This window comes from Pyxicephalus adspersus, chromosome 8 (assembly GCF_032062135.1).
Source record: "Pyxicephalus adspersus chromosome 8, UCB_Pads_2.0, whole genome shotgun sequence".
Taxonomy (NCBI): Eukaryota; Metazoa; Chordata; class Amphibia; order Anura; family Pyxicephalidae; genus Pyxicephalus; species Pyxicephalus adspersus.
Genome location: NC_092865.1, coordinates 52692472 through 52714287, shown reverse-complemented (window position 1 = coordinate 52714287; position 21816 = coordinate 52692472). Strand labels below are relative to the sequence as shown.

At 42.7% G+C, this 21816-nt stretch overlaps 1 protein-coding gene across 1 annotated transcript in view; it reads left to right on the top strand.

Moving 5' to 3' along the window:
- Nucleotides 1-2054: 2054 nt before the first annotated feature.
- The window catches only part of CIMIP7 (ciliary microtubule inner protein 7), a 25455-nt gene continuing 5693 nt past the window's right edge, over nt 2055-21816 (top strand). The window contains exons 1-3 of the mRNA XM_072420648.1: nt 2055-2150; nt 5771-5884; nt 19889-19966. Of these exons, the coding sequence (XP_072276749.1) occupies nt 2124-2150; nt 5771-5884; nt 19889-19966 (219 nt within the window). The 5' untranslated portion in view covers nt 2055-2123. The remainder of the gene's footprint in view (nt 2151-5770; nt 5885-19888; nt 19967-21816) is intronic.

Genomic DNA, 21816 nt, shown 5'->3' with positions numbered 1-21816 from the left:
GGGGCGGAGCCTGGCGTGCGATCTACAGCTTACCTTATATGGCAAATCCTCGCGGAGCTCTCACAGCCGTGGCGGAGTTTATTGCTAGGATAAGCAGATTGAACCCCAAAAATGTCTTTTTTGCTCCAAATATAGAGATAAAAGATACAGAGAATGGTTCTAAATGCCAGAGCTGGTGAAGCTATGACAGAAAAGGGAGGTTATGACTAAAGGGTTGCTCATAAAAAAATGCATGCATTAGCATGCACACTAGTGACACGCATGTGCTTTTACATAGCGCTGTGCATGTGTATTTATTAAATCAGTTTTTCTTTGGACCATGTCTCTTTGTCTTGAGTTGCACATTATGTTGCAGCTCCACAATATATGGTATACAGTGGGGCCCTGGGCAAATATGAAATGGCCCCCAAAGCACAGCTGTACTGCACCCAATTCAGTTGTGTTAATTTGGACCCTGGAAAAGGCGAGACCTTTGGCCAATTGCCTAATTTGTCCCCTGAAAGCAGGCCTACCTGGACCGTTGGTATGATGGAGCCATAAAGGGGAAATATACCTGGCTGAATCTTGTTTTCTATTTATCCCCTTCCGGACAACCTTTGGCCATATTAATTGGCCTGGCCAGTATGACGTAACTCTTGTGCTGGCTTCCATTTCTCCCAGCACACACAAGGGACGCTGAGCATGGAAACCTAAAGGATTTCCCATTCTTGTCCTGTAAACAAGAAATCTCTGTGACCACGGGTCTAAGCATGGCTTTCTAGAATTGACCATAAACCACTTCTGTATTCCCTAATATCAAGCATAGATTTAAAAGATCCTCAATCGCATCGGAACATTTCCATAAATCATACAAATATCTGACAGAATTTTAAAGCGGAAGTAAACATAAAACAATAAAATCACACGTACCTCTAATCCTGTAGATCAGTCTGTCCCGTCTAGAGGTTTCTTCCATCGGGTCTCGCGTTGTGCCGGTTCCCGTCTTTGGCGTCCAGTCGAGTCGCCGCCATCTTCTCCTCTCTTCTTCCGGGTTCTTCCTGCTTCTCATAATCTCGCACTGTGCAGGCGCGATATCGGGTGACGTAGATTGGGAGATCGGCAATTTTTTTTCTTATTGATGAAAGGGCTTCTTCTGCGCATGTCCGAGATGCTCAGGCATGGGCAGAAGGAGCAGCCAAGAGCCTCCCGGGATGCGTGACCTAAGTATCCCGGGAGGCATGCGCTCCCATTCAGGATTCAGCTCCCAATTAGGCGCCAGTGCTGCGTAAAAGGTTGTCTACCCTTTTATGTAAAGTGAAAATTTTGAGTTTAGGTACGCTTTAAGACCTTAAAATTAATTTTTGTTTTAATATCGGAGCATGTACACATTTATATTACCGAAGGAATGATCAAAAATATGATGGGTTACAAAGAATTAACGCTAAAGAACTGTTTATGGTGTTGTAAGAAGTGGAATTTTGCGTCTTGAGAAGTAGATTTTTGAGTCTTTTTGTGTTTTTGCTATGTTTTGTAGATAATTGAGTCCTGTTGAAACTAGTTATATCCTCCTTATCAGTAAACCAACATTTGCTTCCAGCGCTGTAAACAGAAGCCATCAGAGAGAGAGGTACAGCAGATCTGGGATCAGCAAGAAATCGCCCTAACAGGTGTAGCACAAAAAACGACAATAATATCGACCAGGCCTATGGAATTGCAAGCTGATCACATTGCAAATCAATCAATGAATGTCGATTTATGTACAATATTGAAAATATATTTTACACGTAAAGAATTTTTATATAATATTTATATGTGTGAAGAATTTTTTCTGTCAAATTTATCATCCACAAAGCCCCTGGTAGCCATAGATTAGGCCGAGGACGTATAGGACATTGTTGTTTTTTTACACATGACCAAAAATAAATATTTTATATTCTCGTATTGTTTACATTTGTACTTCTCATTGTGTTGTGAGCTGGAATTCCGAAGCTGCTCGCAGCCTTTTATTCCGGTCACTAAGCAACCAATGTCAACAACACCCTGGCAACCTATTAACAGTGCAAGAGACACAAAATATACAACTTTCCCTGTATCCAGCACAGGTGAAATTCAACAATTTCTATGTGGTTTTACTAAAGGAAGTGATGCCAGCGGCAATTACAGGATCCTGGGTAAGGGTATTCATTTTAATATAAGGTATTCTCTAGGTTTATTAACCCAGCTTTTAATGTTGGTGGATATAATGCAGAATTTTGTGGATTCTAGACACACAGAAAAATGTCATTCCAATTATTTGTGTTATTTATCTGTCTTTTTATCCTTTGTGGGAAAATGAATATACGGGGTAATTATTATTATTAATAGGAATAAACAGTATTTATTTAGCGCCAACATAATACACAGCGCTGTACAATATATAGGGGTTGCAAATGACAGACAGATACAGACAGTGACACAGGAGGGGAAGAGGACCCTGCCCCAAAGAGCTTACAATCCAGGAGGTGGTATCAACATTGTGGCACATTTACATGCCAATCTCTGATTGATTACCTATTCCAGAATGGGTAAGGTAAGGGATAGCAAAAATATTGGTGTTTTAGCAGACAGTATGTGCAGGAGAGGAGTGTGGAGGGTATGACAGAGTAATATGTGGAGGAGAGGAGCATGGAGGGTATGACAGTAGGCATTTTTTTATAGGAGGAATGCACAGGGTATCAAGGGAGGTGATTTGTGCAGATGAGGATACACAAGGTATGACTTGGTTATATGCACACGGGAAGACTGTGCAGCGTATGGCATAGATAATCCTTTAGGAGAGGAGTGCAGAGGACATAGTGGCCAAGATAAATGCAAAGCAAGAGCCCAGAGAGTAAGGCAGGGGTCTAAAATATGCAAAAGAAGGGTGCACAGGATTTAATAGTAAGCCGTAGGTGTAGAGGGACAGGGGTGTAGAGGGTATGACAGGTGTTAGTAGGTGCAGGAGAGGATTTGGAGGCATTGACAGGAGGTAATAAATCTTCAGGCTCTTACACTGTGCTGGAGAGTAGTATGTAGAGTGTAACAGGAAGTATTGTGTACAGAAGAGGAGCGCATAAAGTATAATGTGCAGGCGAGGAGTGTGCAGGAATGACAGATTCCAGTATGTACAGAAGATGAGAGAAGATATATACTTTCAGGGTATGACACTGGGCAATATGTGCAGAAGAGTATGTTGGGTATGACAGGAGGTCATATGTGCAAAAGAGGAGTATATAGGGTATAATCAAAAGCACTAAGTGCAGGAGAGGGGTGTAAAGGCAAATGACAGATTGCAGTATGTGTAGGAAAGGAGTGCAGGGATATTGACAGGAGTAATATGTGAAGGGTATGACATTGGGTAATAGGTGCAGGACAAAAGTATGTAGGGTATGACAAAGGTGTAAAGGGTATGACAGTAGACACTAAGCGCAGAAGAGGAGTGCATGAACTATAATGGTGAGCACTAAGTGCTGAAGAGGAGTGTGGGAGTATGAGAGATTCCAGTATGTGCAGACGAGGAGTGTGTATATATGCGCAGGGTATACCACTGGGCAATATGTGCAGGAAAGTAGAATTTATGGCATGACAGAAGGCAATATGTGCAAGAGAGAAGTATGCAGGGTATGATAGTAGTGCAGTGTCCAACACTTTGGGCTCTAATAGATTCTACTTTTCTTGGAAGGCTTTCTACATTTTGTAGTGTGTTTGCTGGATTTTTGACCATGAAGCCCAAAGAGCATTTGTGAGTTTAGGTACTGATATTAGATGGCTTGCAATCATATTTCCAATTCATCCTAAAGGTCTCCAAAAGGGTTAAAGTCAGAGCCTCTGTAGGCCAATTTGGATCTCCCACATCAGGCTCATCAAACCACGGCTTCCAGGAGCCGGTCCACAGAAGCACAGTTATGCAGGGACAGATTCTTACCCAATTTTTTGGCAAAAGGCACACAATTGTCTACATTGACTTTCCAAACTGTATCATTAACAGGACCTCTTACTGGAAACACTTGAACTCAATCCCTTGAAGGGTTGTCAACCTACTTTTGCCCAAACCATGTAGGCAGTGGCCTAGTAACCCATTGTAGTACATAATAAAAAGTATCATTCTACCATCCTGCATCCTGTTACTATACTGCTGTATTCTCAGTTTTGTTGCCCTTGTAAAGCCCATGTATTCGTAGATGTGAAATTGTGTATAGCATCTATGGCACCATCCATGGAAGCAGAGTAGGAAACAGTTCACCCTACTTTTTTCAATCATTGGTTCTAGGTGTAATGATTCATGGTGGAGAAAGGGTCTTGTTCACCTCTCTACCCCCTGCTTTGGCATACTTTGTGTGGCTATGACATCTGCTTTGGGAAGGATTATGATAAAACAAAACATTTGGCTTGGGAAAAGGGAAGGGACACAGAATAGTTGGCCTAGGGTGATGGGATAAAACCTCAGTCCTGTTCAGTAGATCTTGCTTGCATCACTGACCACAAAAACGTCAATGGTCACCCGTCTTAAAAATTATAAGGCATCCATCAAAATGGCGACCATGATTTTATTTGAGAGCACCGTAGAATTAGGATATTTCTACCCTAAACAGCTGACTATTGTTTAGAAATAATTAACCATAACCTTTTCATAAGTCTCATATATTATGTCGAGTTTAATTAGGACATCAGGTTGTAACTTCTACGTATTTTGCCCTCAGCATTGAGACAATACCGTATTTTTCATCGTAATCCAAGAGTCTTTCAGCTCATCCCTGTGAGCTGGTTCATTTCGGAGGCAAACAGCTTGAAGCCTCTGGGCAACCATTGTTCATTAATGTTTTACAAAATTATTATTAGAACCCTGCATCACGCAAGTCGCAGCTTAATTCCCAAAGAGATTACGATTCATAATTCATAGTATAATTCCAGTGGCTCAAGGTTACCTAGAGCAAAATATAGAAATAACAATGCTTTATGCTGATGATTAAGAAGTACCCATTTAAATGCATTTCAATATCCCAGTTTTTATTTTTTTATTTTAATAAATGTTCCATGGTCCAAGAGAAAGAAGCAGATAAACACGTTTTTGTTTTCATAGTAAATTTGTGCCGTAGCTGTTTTTTGTACTGTATGTAAACAATAGTCTAAAAAATGTCAATTTCCTAATGTTAAGCTTAGATTGTAAGCTCTTCTGGACAGGGTCCTCACCTCCTCCTGTGTTGTGTTTGTCATTTGCAACCTCTATTTAATGTACAGCACTGTATATTATGTTGGAGCTATATAGGTATGGTTTATTAATATTAATAATAACAATAAGGTTGGATATAAATGCAAATTCCATTGCAAAGAATGCTTTATTCTGAAGAACCTGTGCAAAACCATTAACATATGTACCACTTCTATATTCTAAATGACCACAGAAGCAACTTAAACTGATGCCATTGACAAAAATCTGACTTTACCCTTCCTGCCTTACCAAAAATAGTATTGGTAGAAGGAACCTCTTATAATCCCAGAGTATAAGTTATTAGTACGACTGAAAAATTAGTTTAAAAAAAGAGGGGTTTTGAGTGCCACAGTAAAGCACAAACTTCTAATTTTACCTGTTATATATCAAACACTAAAAAAACATTTAATATTACATTACTGGCCATAAGACAGTATAAAGTTCTGTACCCAACGCGTGTCGCCTGTATAGGCTTCAGGGGGGTTTTACATTGACAGTTTGCATATTCACAGATTCCATTTTGGCAAACAATTCAACTTTTTTATATGATTCTTCTTCTTTCAGTTCCCCAGTGGCTTTCATGGACACTTTAGAAGCCACATTCGGAATGATATCTGCCAGGAATACCGTATGGCGGCCAGGCCTCTACCCCCAAAGGCCTTTGCCCAGCGAATTAAAGTGAGTAGTGTGCCAAAACTTTATGTGACTGTAAACTTATAAACTGTTTACTTTGAAGCAGAACTTTGGGATTTTAATTGCTTAATGGTTCAGTATCTACCAAATTTGGTGATCAGGCAGGTAAGAATGCTTTCTGCAGAAGAGACAACGCTTGTCCCTGTTTACAATTAAGCCCTGCCTGACGCTAAACCTTTAATGTGGAATCTTAGTTCTGCTTTAATGTTTACACAAAGGTATAAAAAAAAATAAAAAAAATAAAAAAGATTCACTATAAAAATGTATTTTCACTTAGAAAACTCCACGTCATATGTGAACCTAGGGGATATACTGCCTTCATGCAGATAATTGGGTTGATTTACTAAAGCTATATAGGCTGCTCACATAGCAAGGTAAATTTTCCCCTTTCATGGGATATTTCACTTAGATTGATAAATGAGATGAAGCTCTGCTGACTTCAGCCATTAATCATGTGAAAGGGAAAAATACTATTTTTGTAGATTTCCGTGCACGTGATTGGGTATTCTTTGCAAAGTGAACTATCACCACATTCACTACGTCAAGTTAATTATTCTGTACAATGTGATAATTCACCATGCTAAATGAACAGCCTAGACTTCTTTAGTAAATCCACCCCAATGTATTTTAGATCCAGGGCCCCAGCACGCCAAGGCCTTAATGCTGCAGTACTTCACTTTTACTTTGACCTACATTCTAGATGTATCACCTCCTCCCCTGTACTCTCTGATGTCGGATAAACCACAGTGCTGTAACTCACAGAGAAGTGTATCGCCGCACCTGTAAGAGATGAAAGCCTAAATCTAAAGAACTGTAGTGTCATTACAGCACTCTAATATAAATTATAAATGAACAGAAATGGGTTACAACATCATCACCTGCGTTCTGTGCAAATAAAGATAGCAGGCGGGACCCGGCCTGTGTCAGTTTCGCTCGACTGCCATCGATGAAAAAAGCTTCATGATAAAAAGAAAGCTAGCCTTTTGTAAACCAACTTGTTGGGGTTGTGTTTGGAACGTTATTTGTTTCTTCAGAGCTCAGAGTTGACATGTTTGTTTTAAGCCGCTAGGAAAAATATTTACCTTGGAATATTGATTTGTATAACCTTAGATTGCTGTATCCAAAGCAAAGATTTCTTAATATGGGTGTTCTCAACAGTTGTTTAGTACAGCATCTTTCAGGCCAAACATCCCAAAAACACATTACTCCGACTCTATTTTAACATAAAGGTTTATTATGACAAGTGGCTTGATATAACTCAGATGTAGGGTGCTGCCAGAGAATCTTAAAGAGACACAAATACTAAGCAAAGTGACAGTGTGTGTACAATGAGCATCGCCTAGAACAGCGGTCCCCAACCGGTGGTCCATGTGAAAATTTTGGTGGTCCGCGGCTCTGGCTGGTGCCCTCCCCAGCAGACTCAAGAAAAGGACCCCGCTGGGGGGGGGCGCACCAGACAGAGCTGCGGACCACCAGTGAGAGTGGGCGGGTTCTGGCATCATGATGTCACTCAGGGGTAAGTTTCTTCGTCTTTGAGTGACACACGGTTCCCAGCACGTGTGGTCCGGAGCCCGTAAGTTTAGTAGTCCATAGGATCAAAAAGGTTGGCGAACACTGGTCTAGAATACCCAGCACTTTAAGGTACGAGGGATCAGTCATTACTCTCCTCTGAAGTACCCAGACCTAGCAGCCACTTTACTTAGATAACCAATGGATTAAAAACAATGCTGCCCTAATGACACTTCTGATTTGTGACATTCGTGTGTCACAAATGGGTTCTCAAAAGGCTCAATATTTTACATTTTGCAAAGAAAGGACAACAAAACAAAAATGACAGTGACGGTACAGAAATAATCAAATCAAATCAACAAAAAAAAAAAAACTTTAAAAAATATACTAATGTACTATAAACACACCCTCTTCCAAAAAAAAAAAACTGCACTAAATAATATAACAAAATAATTTTATACAAAATAATTTGAAATTCCCGCAACTCCCCCAAGGCAACGGCCGCACATACTGACATCACCGGGAACTCCCCGGTGACTTATGAGATGCAGAGGACGCCGGCCGGAGGATGCGGGAGGACGGGTCGCGAAGGACGCCGGCGGACCAGGTAACATAGTTTTTATCATCGTTTTTCATTATTTTAGCTACCCCGAGTGTGACTCTGGGTTACTGCTTTTAGCTTGTTTTTTACCGCTGGGGAGATTAATGTTATTTTTTAAAGCTATAAGCCTGTCTTCTTTTAGTAAATCACCCCATGGTGTTGCAGCATGGTGGGTCAGTGGTTAGCACTTTGGCCTTTGCAGCGCTGGGGCCCAGGTACAAATCTCAACCAGAACACTATCTGCATGGAGTTTGCAAATTCTTCCCGTGTTTTTGTGTGGGCTTCCTCCCACATTCCAAAAACATACAGTTAGGTTAATTGGCTCCCCCCCACAAAAACATATGGCTATGGTAGGAACAATAGATTGTGAGGGACAGATAGTGTCATGACTATGGACTTTGTACAGCGCTGTGTAATAGGTTGGCGCTATGTAAATACTGTGTAATAATAATGTTAGTGTTTAGAAAAGGATTGTTGCCATGGGGAACAAAAGGGTATACTATGGGGGTATTTAGGCAAATCCAAGGAAACACGTCCCAGATATAGGACATCCTAAGGTAGAAATAAAGCAGCACACAAGCACTTAGCCGAGTTCTTTCCCCGATAATGTGAGCTTCAGATTATTCCATTTTAGGAGATGCAGACATGACCACTCTTTCCTCCTCTCTGTACTTCAGAGACTAAGCAGAAGATTTTACAGATAATTGTGCAATCGCATTTAGCTGCTCCCAGCTCCAGAATACTTGCACTGACATTTCTTAATGTTCAGCTACATTTGTATGCACTCACCAGTCTTTTGCATAGCTCCAAACTTTCGCAATTACCAGCAACCTAAATCGAACTAAGTGGTACTGTTCAGCTATTCAGCCGCTTAGTGTGCTAGAAGAGGCATCTCTGAGAGCAAAACACAGAAATTCAGTTCTGAAATGTCATTATTATAAAAAGGCCGCAACTTTCAGGCTTGGGGCAATGCTTGTAAATATTTGCGTGCTCGACAAATGCCTGATAAAATGTGTTTATGCATACAGATTATAATCTGTATGCATAAACATATTTTATCAGGCATTTGTGGAACATGCAAATTTTTTATGCATTTTACTTGCCAGTGATCAAATGGATGCCTACATTTTTTTAATTACACCATCACACTGCATGTGGTTTAACAAGACCCATTAAATAGAAACCATCATGATGCTGAGTCACATTTATCTTCATTATTTTAGGATCATATAAAGAAGTGTTATATAGCTTTCTAAGCTTTACCATTAAAAAGTGAGCTGGGGAGGGGAAGGAAGTCACTGCTCGGACTCATTGCAGCTTGAGCTATTGTGTTCTGCAAACTGGGAAATTTTTAGACAAAATAGAAATATTGCAGAGAAAACAGCTTTTTAAAGAACTTTATCATATAATGGTTTTAGGTGACCTTTTTTTTACATTCTTCCTAAAATGACTATTTTCCACAATGAGCACACAGATGGATGCTTTGCCCAGAGGCTTAAATGAAGTTTGAGGTTTGTCATCCCCAGCCATAGGGTTCCTGCAGAGGTGGCACAATAATCAGTTTTTGTCTGGTTAATTACAACTAAAATCAATGATCTACAGGCAGTCCCCGAGTTAAGGACATCTGACATAGCGACTTCCTAGATTCAAACAGGCTTCCCTGCTCATTCTGTGCAGCACAAAGGCTTAATAGGTGGGGGGGGGGGGGGGGGTGTATGACTTGCAGAAGAAATCTTTAAATCTTTTGCTAAACAGAGCTGAGCAACATCTTGTAACTCTTTAATGACTCTTTAATTTCCACACCAAAAAGTGGTACAATTTTTTGCATGAAAATGTATTTTTCATTGTAAAAATCTTAGGCATAACTCACCAATATTTAATAAAGTTAATAATAAACTTTTGTAATGTAATGTAAGTGTACAGTAGCATATATAATACATATATATAATATAATTATTTGTAGTATTTCTTTGTATTGGACTCAATACAGCTATTTTGTATTGAATCCAACACAAAATTTTTTGAATTTCCCGCTGATCCTCTCGTCCGCACCGAGGTCACCGGTAAACCCCGGAGATCGTTGCTGCATTATGCGGCTGGAGATCGGAGGAGGAGGATGTGTTCCCAGGACCTGTAGGGACCATCAGTACGCCGGGGGACACCGATGGAACAAGGTAAGTGTTTTTTTTATTATAGTTAAAATCTACCCCGAGTGTGACTCTGCAATACCGATTTCTGCCTAGAAAATCCAATCCGAGTCACACTCGGGAATACAGCTAGGGGAGTTAAAGCACAGCTTGCTCCAGAAGTTAATGAAAGTCTAGGCTCCAAAATTTTTTTTTTGCTTTGTTTGTGATTAACTGACAGTGAGGATTTTATACAGTAAATGACACCATGCTGCCTAATATTATGTTGAGACATACATCTGTCCTAATTAAATTTATTAAAATAATGTACTTGTTCCAACTTACATACAAATTTAATTTAGGAACAAACCTACAGTCCCTATGTCGAATGTAACCCAGGGACTACTTGTATTTGGGCAATTTTAAAGATGACATTCTTCCCACTGGCCAGCAACGTAAGATGCATGTGTCCCATTGACCAGCATGACAGTGTGCCATGAATTGGGTTAATCATAAATAATGTCAGAGGTTCCCTGGAACCTGAAAATTATTTCAAGGGTTCCCCCATGGTAAAACGCCTGAGATAGGCTTGTTTAGAGGGATGTATGAGGTGCATTATTTCTTTTGTTAGAACACTGGGACGGATTATGTGATTATAGTAGGCTTAGCAGAAATGTAGCTATCACTGATGCCGTTCTAGAGCGGTCGCTTTATGCAGAAGACACAATTTCCTGAGACCCAATCTGTTCTGCACAGTAACTTGTTAACTTGACCAGATCCACAGGCAGTGTCTGATCAGAGGACAAAATGACTAAGTGGAATCTAAAGTAGTTTATTTCAGGCTGGTACATTATGGAGGAGCAAAGACATTTCATGTCAAAGCCTCCATACGTTACATGGACAAGAGCAACACTGAACCAGAAGCAATGGTGGAGGTTGTAGCAGGGGGGTATGGAAGCAGCATTTAGAGACTGTACCAAAACAAAAGTGTGGGGTACTTTGGAACAAGCCAACCACAAATGATGAAAGGGATGCAGTGGCAGCATATTAAACACTATGCAATGCCCAGGACCACAGTGCCTCCAAGCTGAAGTGCTAATACCCTACCACTGTGCTGATTTCTCTTAATATATATATATATATATATATATATATATATATATATATATATATATATATATATATATATATATATATATATATATATATGTATGTATGTGTATATTATACAAAGATTTATGTCTCTAATACATCCTTTGTGTTTTACTATTGGAATTTTCCATCTACTGGGCTGCGTAATTAGGATTAGTTGTCATATGATTAATGTTCATTAGCGCTCTGTAATTCTTACAACAAAATGATTACATGTTATAGAACAGTGCCTTTGTTCTTTGCTGAAGAATTCCTTAAATGCGCAGATAAATTTAAGCGTTTGCAGTCGCTTGGCCTTTTTAATTGCTTCTCAGATGTACATTTTGATTACGAAGCTCCTGACAGGCATGCGGTGATGAGAACCACACATGACGGAACATTAAAGCATGTATACGATTTTAAAAAATGTGTAATAATAGCTGTTGGTAAATGTTGGTAAATGTTTAAATCCCTCTACTACAGATTTGTGCACTCTGAAATTTTGGTTTTCCCACCCACTTTGGCATTTCTTCACTTCTTTTGTTCCAAAAAAAATTAGAAGTAATAATTGGAAGAATGCACTGTGTATTCCATAGACATAGGTGTACCCGCCCAGACTACAAATTCTATAAATAATCTGGCTGCCTGCATGGTATGGATGTTGCAATGGGAGTTATGTGTGGCTGGATGAGTGGAGATTTGGGGGAACTGGGCCAGCTGTCTGTGTGTGCACCCTATAACCATACTCCTTCCTTCTACTTGATACATGCGTTGCTAAACATTAATGTGTCAGTTCTTTAAAACGATCTACAGGGGCAATAAACTAAGCTATGTGGCTATGAGGAGCCCAGGATTGTAAGTATGTTACAGGGCCAACAGGTAGGCAGTATAGCAATATTGACAAAATCTCCAAGCTTTAAAGATTTCACTCCCTGCCCATCAGAAAGGTAAGTATAAATCTTTTTTTCTGTACAGGGCCACTTTAATAGAGAAGTGTTCAGGCCAGCAAAATTGAACCATAATGAAACCTTGATGACAAGCTATGTGAAATCCATATGAAATAACAAAGAAATTTCCACTCTCCAGCCTATACCAAAGCCTTTGTTGAAAGATCATTTCCCATTATAGCTACGTCCTGGGATTACAGTCGACAAATATTTGGTTTATGTTATGCAAGTACAGCGGTAAAACTCATTAAACGGCTTATATATATGCAACTTCTGGTACAGCACCTTTTTTTCATAAAAATATGCATTAGCATCAACCTCCATCTTCTAATAATTAAACAACATTAAGCATAGCACTATTGCAAGAGATTCAGCAAACTGTGCTAGCTTTTTACTTTTATAATGAGAGTTGGCTTGGGTAGTTACACCTCTGCCGCACTAATGGCTCAATCTTTCATCATTATTACCTCCTGCTGAAGCACCATCTATGTCAGAGAAACCAAAAAAGAACTTCGTGACCTGTATTGAGTTCTCAACTCAGCGTGGGGCACTGAGCCAAGTGACCTGCAGGCCCTCTCGTTTTTATTGCTATGGAAGCGTATTATTGCTATGGAATCTTAATATACTTCACATATTTACCCCTTCGTTTTATTCTGCTGTTTATTTTGCAACAGGAAAAGAATCTTGGCTAAAGGAAGGTAAACATAAATGTGAAACGATTGTCAAGTACTTAAAGTTTACTGAGCATCAGATATTTTGTGTGTGTTGAAAGTATGCATGATAAATAATGAGCCTGATTTATTAAAGCTCTCCAAGACTGGAAAAGATAGACTATCATGGGAAAAACAGTGTGATCCAGCAAACATAAGATAAATCTGATCCAGGATTGAAAACATTTGCAAAATATTAGCAAATTATTTTAAGAAATCAATTCTAGGTTTGCTGTATGACTCAGCTTCGCCATGATAGTCTTCTCCAGTCTTGAAGAACTTTAATAAGTTAGTATCAAATATATGTGTATTTTTTACCTCTCACAAAGAGATTAGTGTACTCACTGATGATGCCGTCATATGCATGACCCGGGTAACTCGGACCTCATAGCCTATCCTTTATAAACACCATTGTAATAACTACCGCCTACTTCCAAACCTCCTCCTGCTTACCAGCCAATCCCCCCCATTAAATACCCCAACACAAAATCTTGGATTGAAATTGGCTGGCAAGCAGCCGTTTATTTAAAACACCATTAAATAAAGTTTAACTTTCCAAATAATTAACAAACAAATATCCAAATAAATAAATGCCAAATAAATTACATTTTACACTTTGATAAGCATACATTAACATAAATTAACACAACACTCCATTATTAATATAATTATTATTAAAACGGGATTATATAATGTTAACATATTACATTGAATATAGCTTAATTAACCAACAACTTAATTCCCCTTTTATTAATACATAACCATTACAACAGTATCCATAATGTTATCAAACTCCCAATTTTACACCCAAACAACCAAGCTGCAGGTCTCAGAAGGCAAAATCCCACCCAACAAGAATTGAACTCTTCCAACATCTCCACCTTGGCCCCTAGCTGCCCAGCACTGCCTTCAGGAGCCATAATCATCCGTTCACCATAAAGGGGAGAGCCCACCAAAGGGGATCCCCCCTGCCAAAATCCACCCCTTTTCAATACACTGAATCCCTGCCTTCCAAGACCCCAACCGCCACAGCGCTCAGGTGTGAAACCTCGCATCTGAGCGCTACCTCTACCCGCTGAGCTTCTTAACGTTGGTCCTCCTCCATTCCTGACCGTAAAGATGCCTCCCGCCGTATTCCATGCTCCGAGTTGGGTTGAACCATGCCCCTGTCCAATCAAGAATTTTGTTTGTCCTGGCCATCATAACCAGGCCGCAACACCAGGGCAGTCCAGCCGTCGCCTTGAAGATCAGTTCGACAATCCAAAATGTATGCCACTTGGAAATATTACTCCAATCATAGATCCCCCCCCCCTGGCATGGAGCCCTACCATGCCAAAGGGTCACTCCACCGAACTCATATGATGTAGCACTATGCTACCCCCACTTTTTAGCCACCAAAATAGTCCACCGCTGTATTGATCCCCATCTTGCAGTATGGAACCACGAGCGTTCCGCATCCAATCAGTCCTGGCTAGTGTATCGGACCAGACCGCAACACCAGGTCATTCCAGTCGCCATCGTGAAGACCAATTTAACCTTTGAAATATATATCCCACTTGGAAATTTTCTCTCCAATCTTAGACCCCTTTGGCACGGAGCTCTACCATGCCAAGGGCCACTCCTCCGACCTCATATAATGTAGCACTATGCTACCCCCATTTTTCAGCCACCAAAAGGGCTCACCACTGTACTGAGCGCACACCGTGCAGCATGGAACCACAAGCGTTCCGCATCCAATCAGTCCTGGCCATTGTATCAGACCAGACCGCAACACAAGGTCATTCCAGTCGCCACTGTGAAGACCATTTTTAACTTTTGAAATATATATCCCACTAGGACATTTTCTCTCCAATCCTAGACCCCCTTTGGCACTGAGCCCTACCATGCCAAGGGGCCACTCCTCCGACATCATGTGATGTAGCACTGTGCTACCCCCACTTTTTTATTTTTTTTTTACTTTTAAGCCACCGAAATGGCCCACCGCTGTATTGAGCTCACACCGAGCAGTATGGAACCACGAGCGTTCCGAATCCAACCAGTCCTGGCCAATGCATCGGACCAGACCGCAGCACCAGGTCACTCCAGTCGCCACCGTGAATTCCAGTTCAACAGTCCAAATATATCTCACATGTAAATTTTATCTCCAATCTTAGACCCCCCCCCTTCTGCACGGAGCCCTACCATGCCAAGGGGCCACTCCCCTGACACCATACGATGTAGAACTATGCCATCTACGTTCCCAGCCACCGAAATGTCGCCAACGCTGTGTTCAGCTCACTCCGTGTAGTATTGACCTACGGGCATCCAACTGGTCCTGACCACTGTATCCCACGAGACCGCAACACCTGGCCATCCAACCCGAACAGGATGCAGCACTATGCTACCCCCATGCCCGGACACCGAATTGACCCCCACCTTCGCAACTGCTTCGTTCCCAGCCTTGTCGAACAAAGCTTGTTCACCCCTGTCAACTAGTCCTGGTCCCCCTATCCAACCAGGCCGAAACACCTTGGCACCCTTACAAGATGAAACACTATGCTACCCCCTATCCCGATCACCGAAATGGCCCACCTCTGTCTGTACTTCCCACCGGGCAGTGTGGAACAAACCCATGCCCCGCCTGAAACCCTCCCAGACACTCTCCACCAACACCACAAATTATCTCCCCTTCAGCCCGTACTGTACCACGCTAGGGCCCCTCACTTGCCCCCGAATGTGCGAGGCTCCGACCCCATTCCCCATCACTGTGAGTACAAACATCCGACCCACTGTACTCCCCCTTCAAGAGAGACCACTGCCGCTAGATCAACTGTAAACATCCTCTGCACACCCTGCCCCAAGCAACCGTGCCCAACTCACCATAATGCAACCAAACCAACCACAGCCGAGTGCCCCAACCTGCAATTGAAAACCACTCATTCCCACAAAGTCCGCAAATCCATACTATGACCCGAGCCTGAGACATCCCCCTCCTCACTCCACACCTCAGACTAAGCCAGCCACAATCCACTGCAAACCAGCCACTGCACATACTCCAGGTAAACAAAGGAAACACACCACCCCACCGAGCAACAACACTAGGAAGAAAGAAAGTAGAGCACCCGCTTATTTTTCATTGTGCAGAAGCAATAGAGCATACATCCCCCATATGGCCAGCACGGGGAAGTAGCGTAACCCACCCACCCTTAGGACATTCGAGAGCAATAGAGCATACCCACCCCGCCAAGCAGATATCATCAAGTAATATAGCAGACCAGAAACCTTGCAGAGAAAGAGGACTCTACCCCCCACCCCCACTACGGACACCAAGGTGCAATACAATGGGCCCGTAAAACACACCACTGACCCCCTAAAGCAATAAAATCAATGCTCCCGCACCACCAACAATAGGGCAGAACGAGGCATACCAACCCACTGCATCAACACAAGGGAGTAATAAAAGTATACCAGTCCACTAGAACTAACTTCCATCGGTCAATATCACTGACAGCACCCCCACCTGGGAACAATAGAATAAGCCTTCCCCCAGTAGCGACCTGGGAAAAATAGCGCATACCACCCCACCGCACTTAAACCAGGAGTACCAGAGTACCCCACCACCCCACACCGACCTGTGAGAAGATGCACCCCCATCCCCAAAACCGACACATAGTGACCTCAAATAACACCCCGCCCAATTGACCGTGGGAGAGAAGTTTAAACTCACCCACCGCAAGCACCCCAACAAGGAGTAATAAAGTATACTAACCCCTATTACTAACCTATTACTAACCTCCGGTAAGTAAGTAACAAAGTATCGTAACCCCAGTAACTAACCAATGTAAAATTACTGTACTCCCAACCCCCCAGCGGTGGCCCCAAGGCGTAACACCGCGTACCATCCCCCGATACTGACAACTGGGAGAAACTGTGATTACCTCCCCCAGCACAGACCCCAGTAAGTGCTACGAAATACCATCCCCCCAGTACTGAAGATTGTGGGAAAAGCAAAGACCATGCCCCAGGACAGACACCAGTGAGTAATACCCATACCATCCCCCCAGCACGACCACCGTGAGAAAAAAAAAAAAAAAAAGGCTGGCATTACAGGGGGTCCCCGGGCACCATCCCTGGTGTGTGTGACACAAGAGCCCGATAGGCAGATTTATCACACAAGCACCCAGGTCATTGTATCCACAACATTTGGCTGTCTGCCCTCCCCCATGGGGGATATGTTACAGCCTCATCATCTTCCTGGTCAGATGGAAGGTGGTTGCTATGGGCAACAGAGCAAACACTTTCTAGCAGAACCTGGGCAGCCGCATTGCGGAGTAATCCACAGCAACCCAAGCTATTGGTCTCAGACCCGGAAGTGGGTTGGTTGTTGTGGCCTGCTCTTTGTGTCGGTGTGATGCACAAAAAAAAAAAAAAAACGTAATACTTGCCGTCCTCAGGGTCCTCGCTGCCCCGCAGCTTGATCCGCCGGCAGGAACCTGAAAACGAGGGCTCCTTTGCCGACCGAGAGCTCCCCAACCTCAGGGATTACCGGAAGTGACGCGGCCGGCCTTCACTTCCGGTTCAGCGAACCCTGATCAGCGGACCCGCTCCAGCCCGGCAGCCAGCAGGAATGCCCTCCCGGGTCCGCACCGTGCCCGGGAGGCAGAGGCATTCGCCCCACTACCACCACCGCGTTCGGGGGAATCTGCGGCACCCTCCGTTGGGGACCCGCACTACGTGAGTCCCCGGCTTCAGGCGCGGCCGACCCACATGACCCCCCTGAAACCCCCGACCGGGGAAGAAAGGATCCCCGTCGATCCTAAACCACCCACACACCACTGCCCACCAATGAGGTCCTGGCCACTGCAAGGTCTAAAAACCCACATAGGGAGCCCCAGGCCTGCAGGCCTCTCTCCCCATATGATCCAAGGGCTGCCTTCTTAGACCCCCGACATAGTAGAGGGTTGCACCCTAAACTACCCAGCGGATCCCTGAAGGGGCCACAAGCAGGCCCCTAGCTGGCAGGCGAAACCACAGCCCTGCCACCTCAACCCACTGATTAAACCTCCTCCAACCTCCCCCTTACTACATCCTGTGGCCAGGCTGCAACTTAAAGCTGCTGACGCCTGACTAGGCCAAAAACTCCCTCTCCCAACCTGCGTCCATGCAGAAAAACTTTTTCTTTCCAAAAGAGGGCCTCTCACTATCATCCAGCCCTTTTAACCTCTCCCATTCCTAATCTCCTCCTACCCCACGTTGTATACTAGCCCAGCCCCCTCTGGCAACACTACCTTTTTCCTTAACCCCTTAAAAGCTCTGGGCTAGGCCTAGCACCCGGTCATGTAGGCCCTGCGCCTAATTCTTACGGCTACGGGCCTCTCTTTACTGTCCAGAAGTACCAAGCAGTTTTTGTGAAGGCATAATCCAAGGTTACCATCTACTTCCTGGACTGAGATGACAATTCAATAATGATGCAGTCGTAAAAATCTAGATCATTTCCTGCTCTGTCATTTCACATTGTGACTTGCTACAAAGTTACAGTGTATAATCTATTTGAGACCAGACAGGGCTTCATTGCAGAAAGGGACAAGCAATACCCCTTCGGCAATAGGAATTCTTAGCTGTCTGATTGTGTTCTTCATCTGTTAGAATCACTACGTTATACATGCGTAACTCATCATCGAATGCCAGGATACACAGCTTCCCCTACAGTTGCTGGGACCTAATGAACTCTCACACAGGCATCATCCCAGCCTGGCAAATCAAGAAGGCCAAAGATCGAAATGAGGAAGAGAAGGAAAAGGATGATGGCACTGGTGACGGAACAGGGGCAGGTGAGTATATATAGGGTTTAGTTCTGTTTTCATTGTAATTAGGTTGCCGGGACTTAAAGTAAAAAACTAAATTAAATTTTTTATCTTACATAAAAGGGTAGATGACCCTTTTATATAAGGTAAAAATTACCTTCTTTTTTTTGTGGAGGGGACTTAAAACTTTTTTTAATCCTTTCTATGTTGATCGCCGCAGCAATCAAGACTGAATGGGAGCACAGAGCCTCCCTGCATACATGCCTCACGCCTCTGCGCAGTGCGAGATCAGGGGATGTACAAAGAAGGAGTAAGAAGCACTCCCTTTGCACAGGTATGAAGGAGTATACCAGGATGACGCAGGACCCAATCTAGGAAACCTCCCTGATTGACAGATCTGCAAAGGAGTTTTTTTTTTTCAGTTTACTTGCACTTTAATGACCTCTTGCACAGATGTCCTCCCAGCCTGGCAAATCAACATAGCCTAAGATCAGAGCATTTGATTGTACCAAGCAGTAATTGGTTAATCCTTACCTAAGATGTCTACTTTTACCTTCACCAACCTCTGTGTAAAACTAATTTCAGTTTCTATTGAAAGCTTTAATTTCCCTATTTTCAGGGCCAACAAATCATCTCTGTTATAAATGAACCAATATCAATTGCATCCAAAAGAATCCTCCTAGATCAGAAACGTAAGATTACATTGGTGAATCCCATCAGAAAGCTCATTGTCTTTAGATCTGCATATTCCTTATTAAGAATTCAGTCAATGTAAGTATGCAAAAAAGAACAATAGCTTACCCATTAATCTATATACATAGGGACCGTCATTCCCTGTACATTGAGAGGAAATATTTTTAGCATCAGAGAAAATTAATGTCTTGTGAAACTTGCTTAAATTTTAATTACTTCTGCATATATTAAGCCTGCTGATCATAACAATATTACCCTCTAACCTTGCCAAATCTTTCCAGTGGCTGTATAAAGAAATCCAATGTCATCCATATAATGAATGCCTTGAAGGTAATAGCATTAAAACCGTTATCCTGTGGAGATAATATGTGGCTGAGGTAGTTTTCATTTTATTATTTGTAACCTGCACAGCTCTGTAACCTGACTGGTGGCCTCCCTGCGATGCAATAATTACATTTAATGTTCTTACCATTTTTTATTTTTTTTTAGGAAACTCCAAACAAACATATATTCTCAAGACATGACAACCGTCATATTTTCCCCAGCTCTGTTTTTTCTTTTGAGAATGTAAGTATGAACATATCACCTGTGAACATAGAAAGTAAGGTTGTCTATGTTTAGACTTGTTTGCCTATGTTCCAAACTATAAAGCTGGAAATAAAACCACAGGCACCAAAGCCTAAATAAAACAAATATGAAATATATGCTTACCCTTCCATGTGTTCCAGCTTTACCTCCCATGCTGTACTGCGTTCCTACCCCTGACAACCATCAGCCAATGGGGACATTTCCTGTTGTGTTCATTACCAATCGCTAAGCTCTGTTTTTCATGAACACAGCAGTAAGTTGATGGTTGTCAAAAGTGAGAATGCTTTCCGCTCTGTAACTTCTTGTAATAAATAGTGACAAGCTGGGAGCTTGTTCACCAAACAATCCTGACATCAACCACATCAGATCTTCAATTTCCTGCCCCCTCTTAGCTTCTTTGGATAGACAGGAGATTATATCCCTATTGCTTACATTTGCCAATGTGAATAGGAGGGACACTCTCTGCATCTGGACATTCTAGACTGGTGGGCCAAGTTTTTTTTAGATTGTAAGGGCAGTTTTTCTTTCATTGATATTGATCTGTTCATGTACAGCTCAGTGAACATGACCAGGGTAGCTTGGACCATCTATCCCAAACTTGATCTTTCCCCCACCAATCTTTTTACCACCCCATCAACCCCCAACTCCGCTTACCATCAATTCCCCAACAAACATTTAAATTCCAGCAAAATTTGACATAAAAAAATTAACCCCAAATAATATAACCTAACTAACTTGTCACAATGAAAACTTTCTTATTGGACAACAGTGACCCCCACAATTCAACCGCCACCACGGAAAAAGCTCCAAAACCACACACTACTTGGCCCCCAAAACACACCCCAAAACCCATTGACCCTTCCGTGTCTATAAACAAGTCCAGATCCACCGAGTCAACTGGACCTTCTAGCCACAGAGCCCTACCATTAGACGAATCCAGAAAAATCCATCACACCTTCAAGTCCTCTCGCAGCTCCCTTGTCAACCTAATAAAATGCAATGGCGAAGCCACCCCTGATGTAGCCGCAGCTAACCTCCTACAAAAAACTCTCCCCATCTTCATAACCCTGCAGGCAAAGTTAAGCTTACTCAACAATGACTGCACCTACTTTAATCTCATTTTTCTCTAAACACTCCCCCCTGACCTCGTCCTACAATGCCAGCAACTTGTCCAACGGCAATCTGCTCTCCATTGCCATCGTTTTCAACTTGATCTCGAGCAAAAACAGTGATGTCGAAGGCCCTTCAGTCTTTTTTTCTGCCAATGGCACCCCAAAGCGATCAGCCACATGCTGTAATGTGGCCAATAGCACCCTGCACACAGAGCTATCTGGCGGCCCTTTCAAAATCAGCCAAAAATCATCCAAGTAATGGAGTCCACATAATACTTATTAATGCCGGGACTGGCATCCCCCACCAAACTTACAACCCCCTTCATTGAAGAGCCAGCAAACTCCCTTCTTCTTACCGGTGGACAGACCCCCTGCTTGTTGACTGCTGCCACCTCCTGAAAAAACTGAAGGCCCCCCGGCCTCCCTGACATCATAAGGTGCATCCACAAACTTATCTCCTTATGATCCCAGCAAAGTGTCGGCCTCTCCACTTTCCTCTGGCGGAACTGCTCATCATAACGCAAACAAGCACTTCCCCCATACAGCCTAATACAGGGCTCCCTAATGGTGTCCAAATAGCAAAATAAAGCTGTACATTGGTCTCCCCCACCACACTCGCTAGTATCCAAAATGCCTGCAGCCAATTGAATAACGTGCAAGGAATCAAGCAATACTGCTGTTGCTCACTCTCCTCACGTCTCCCATCTCCCCCCCCCC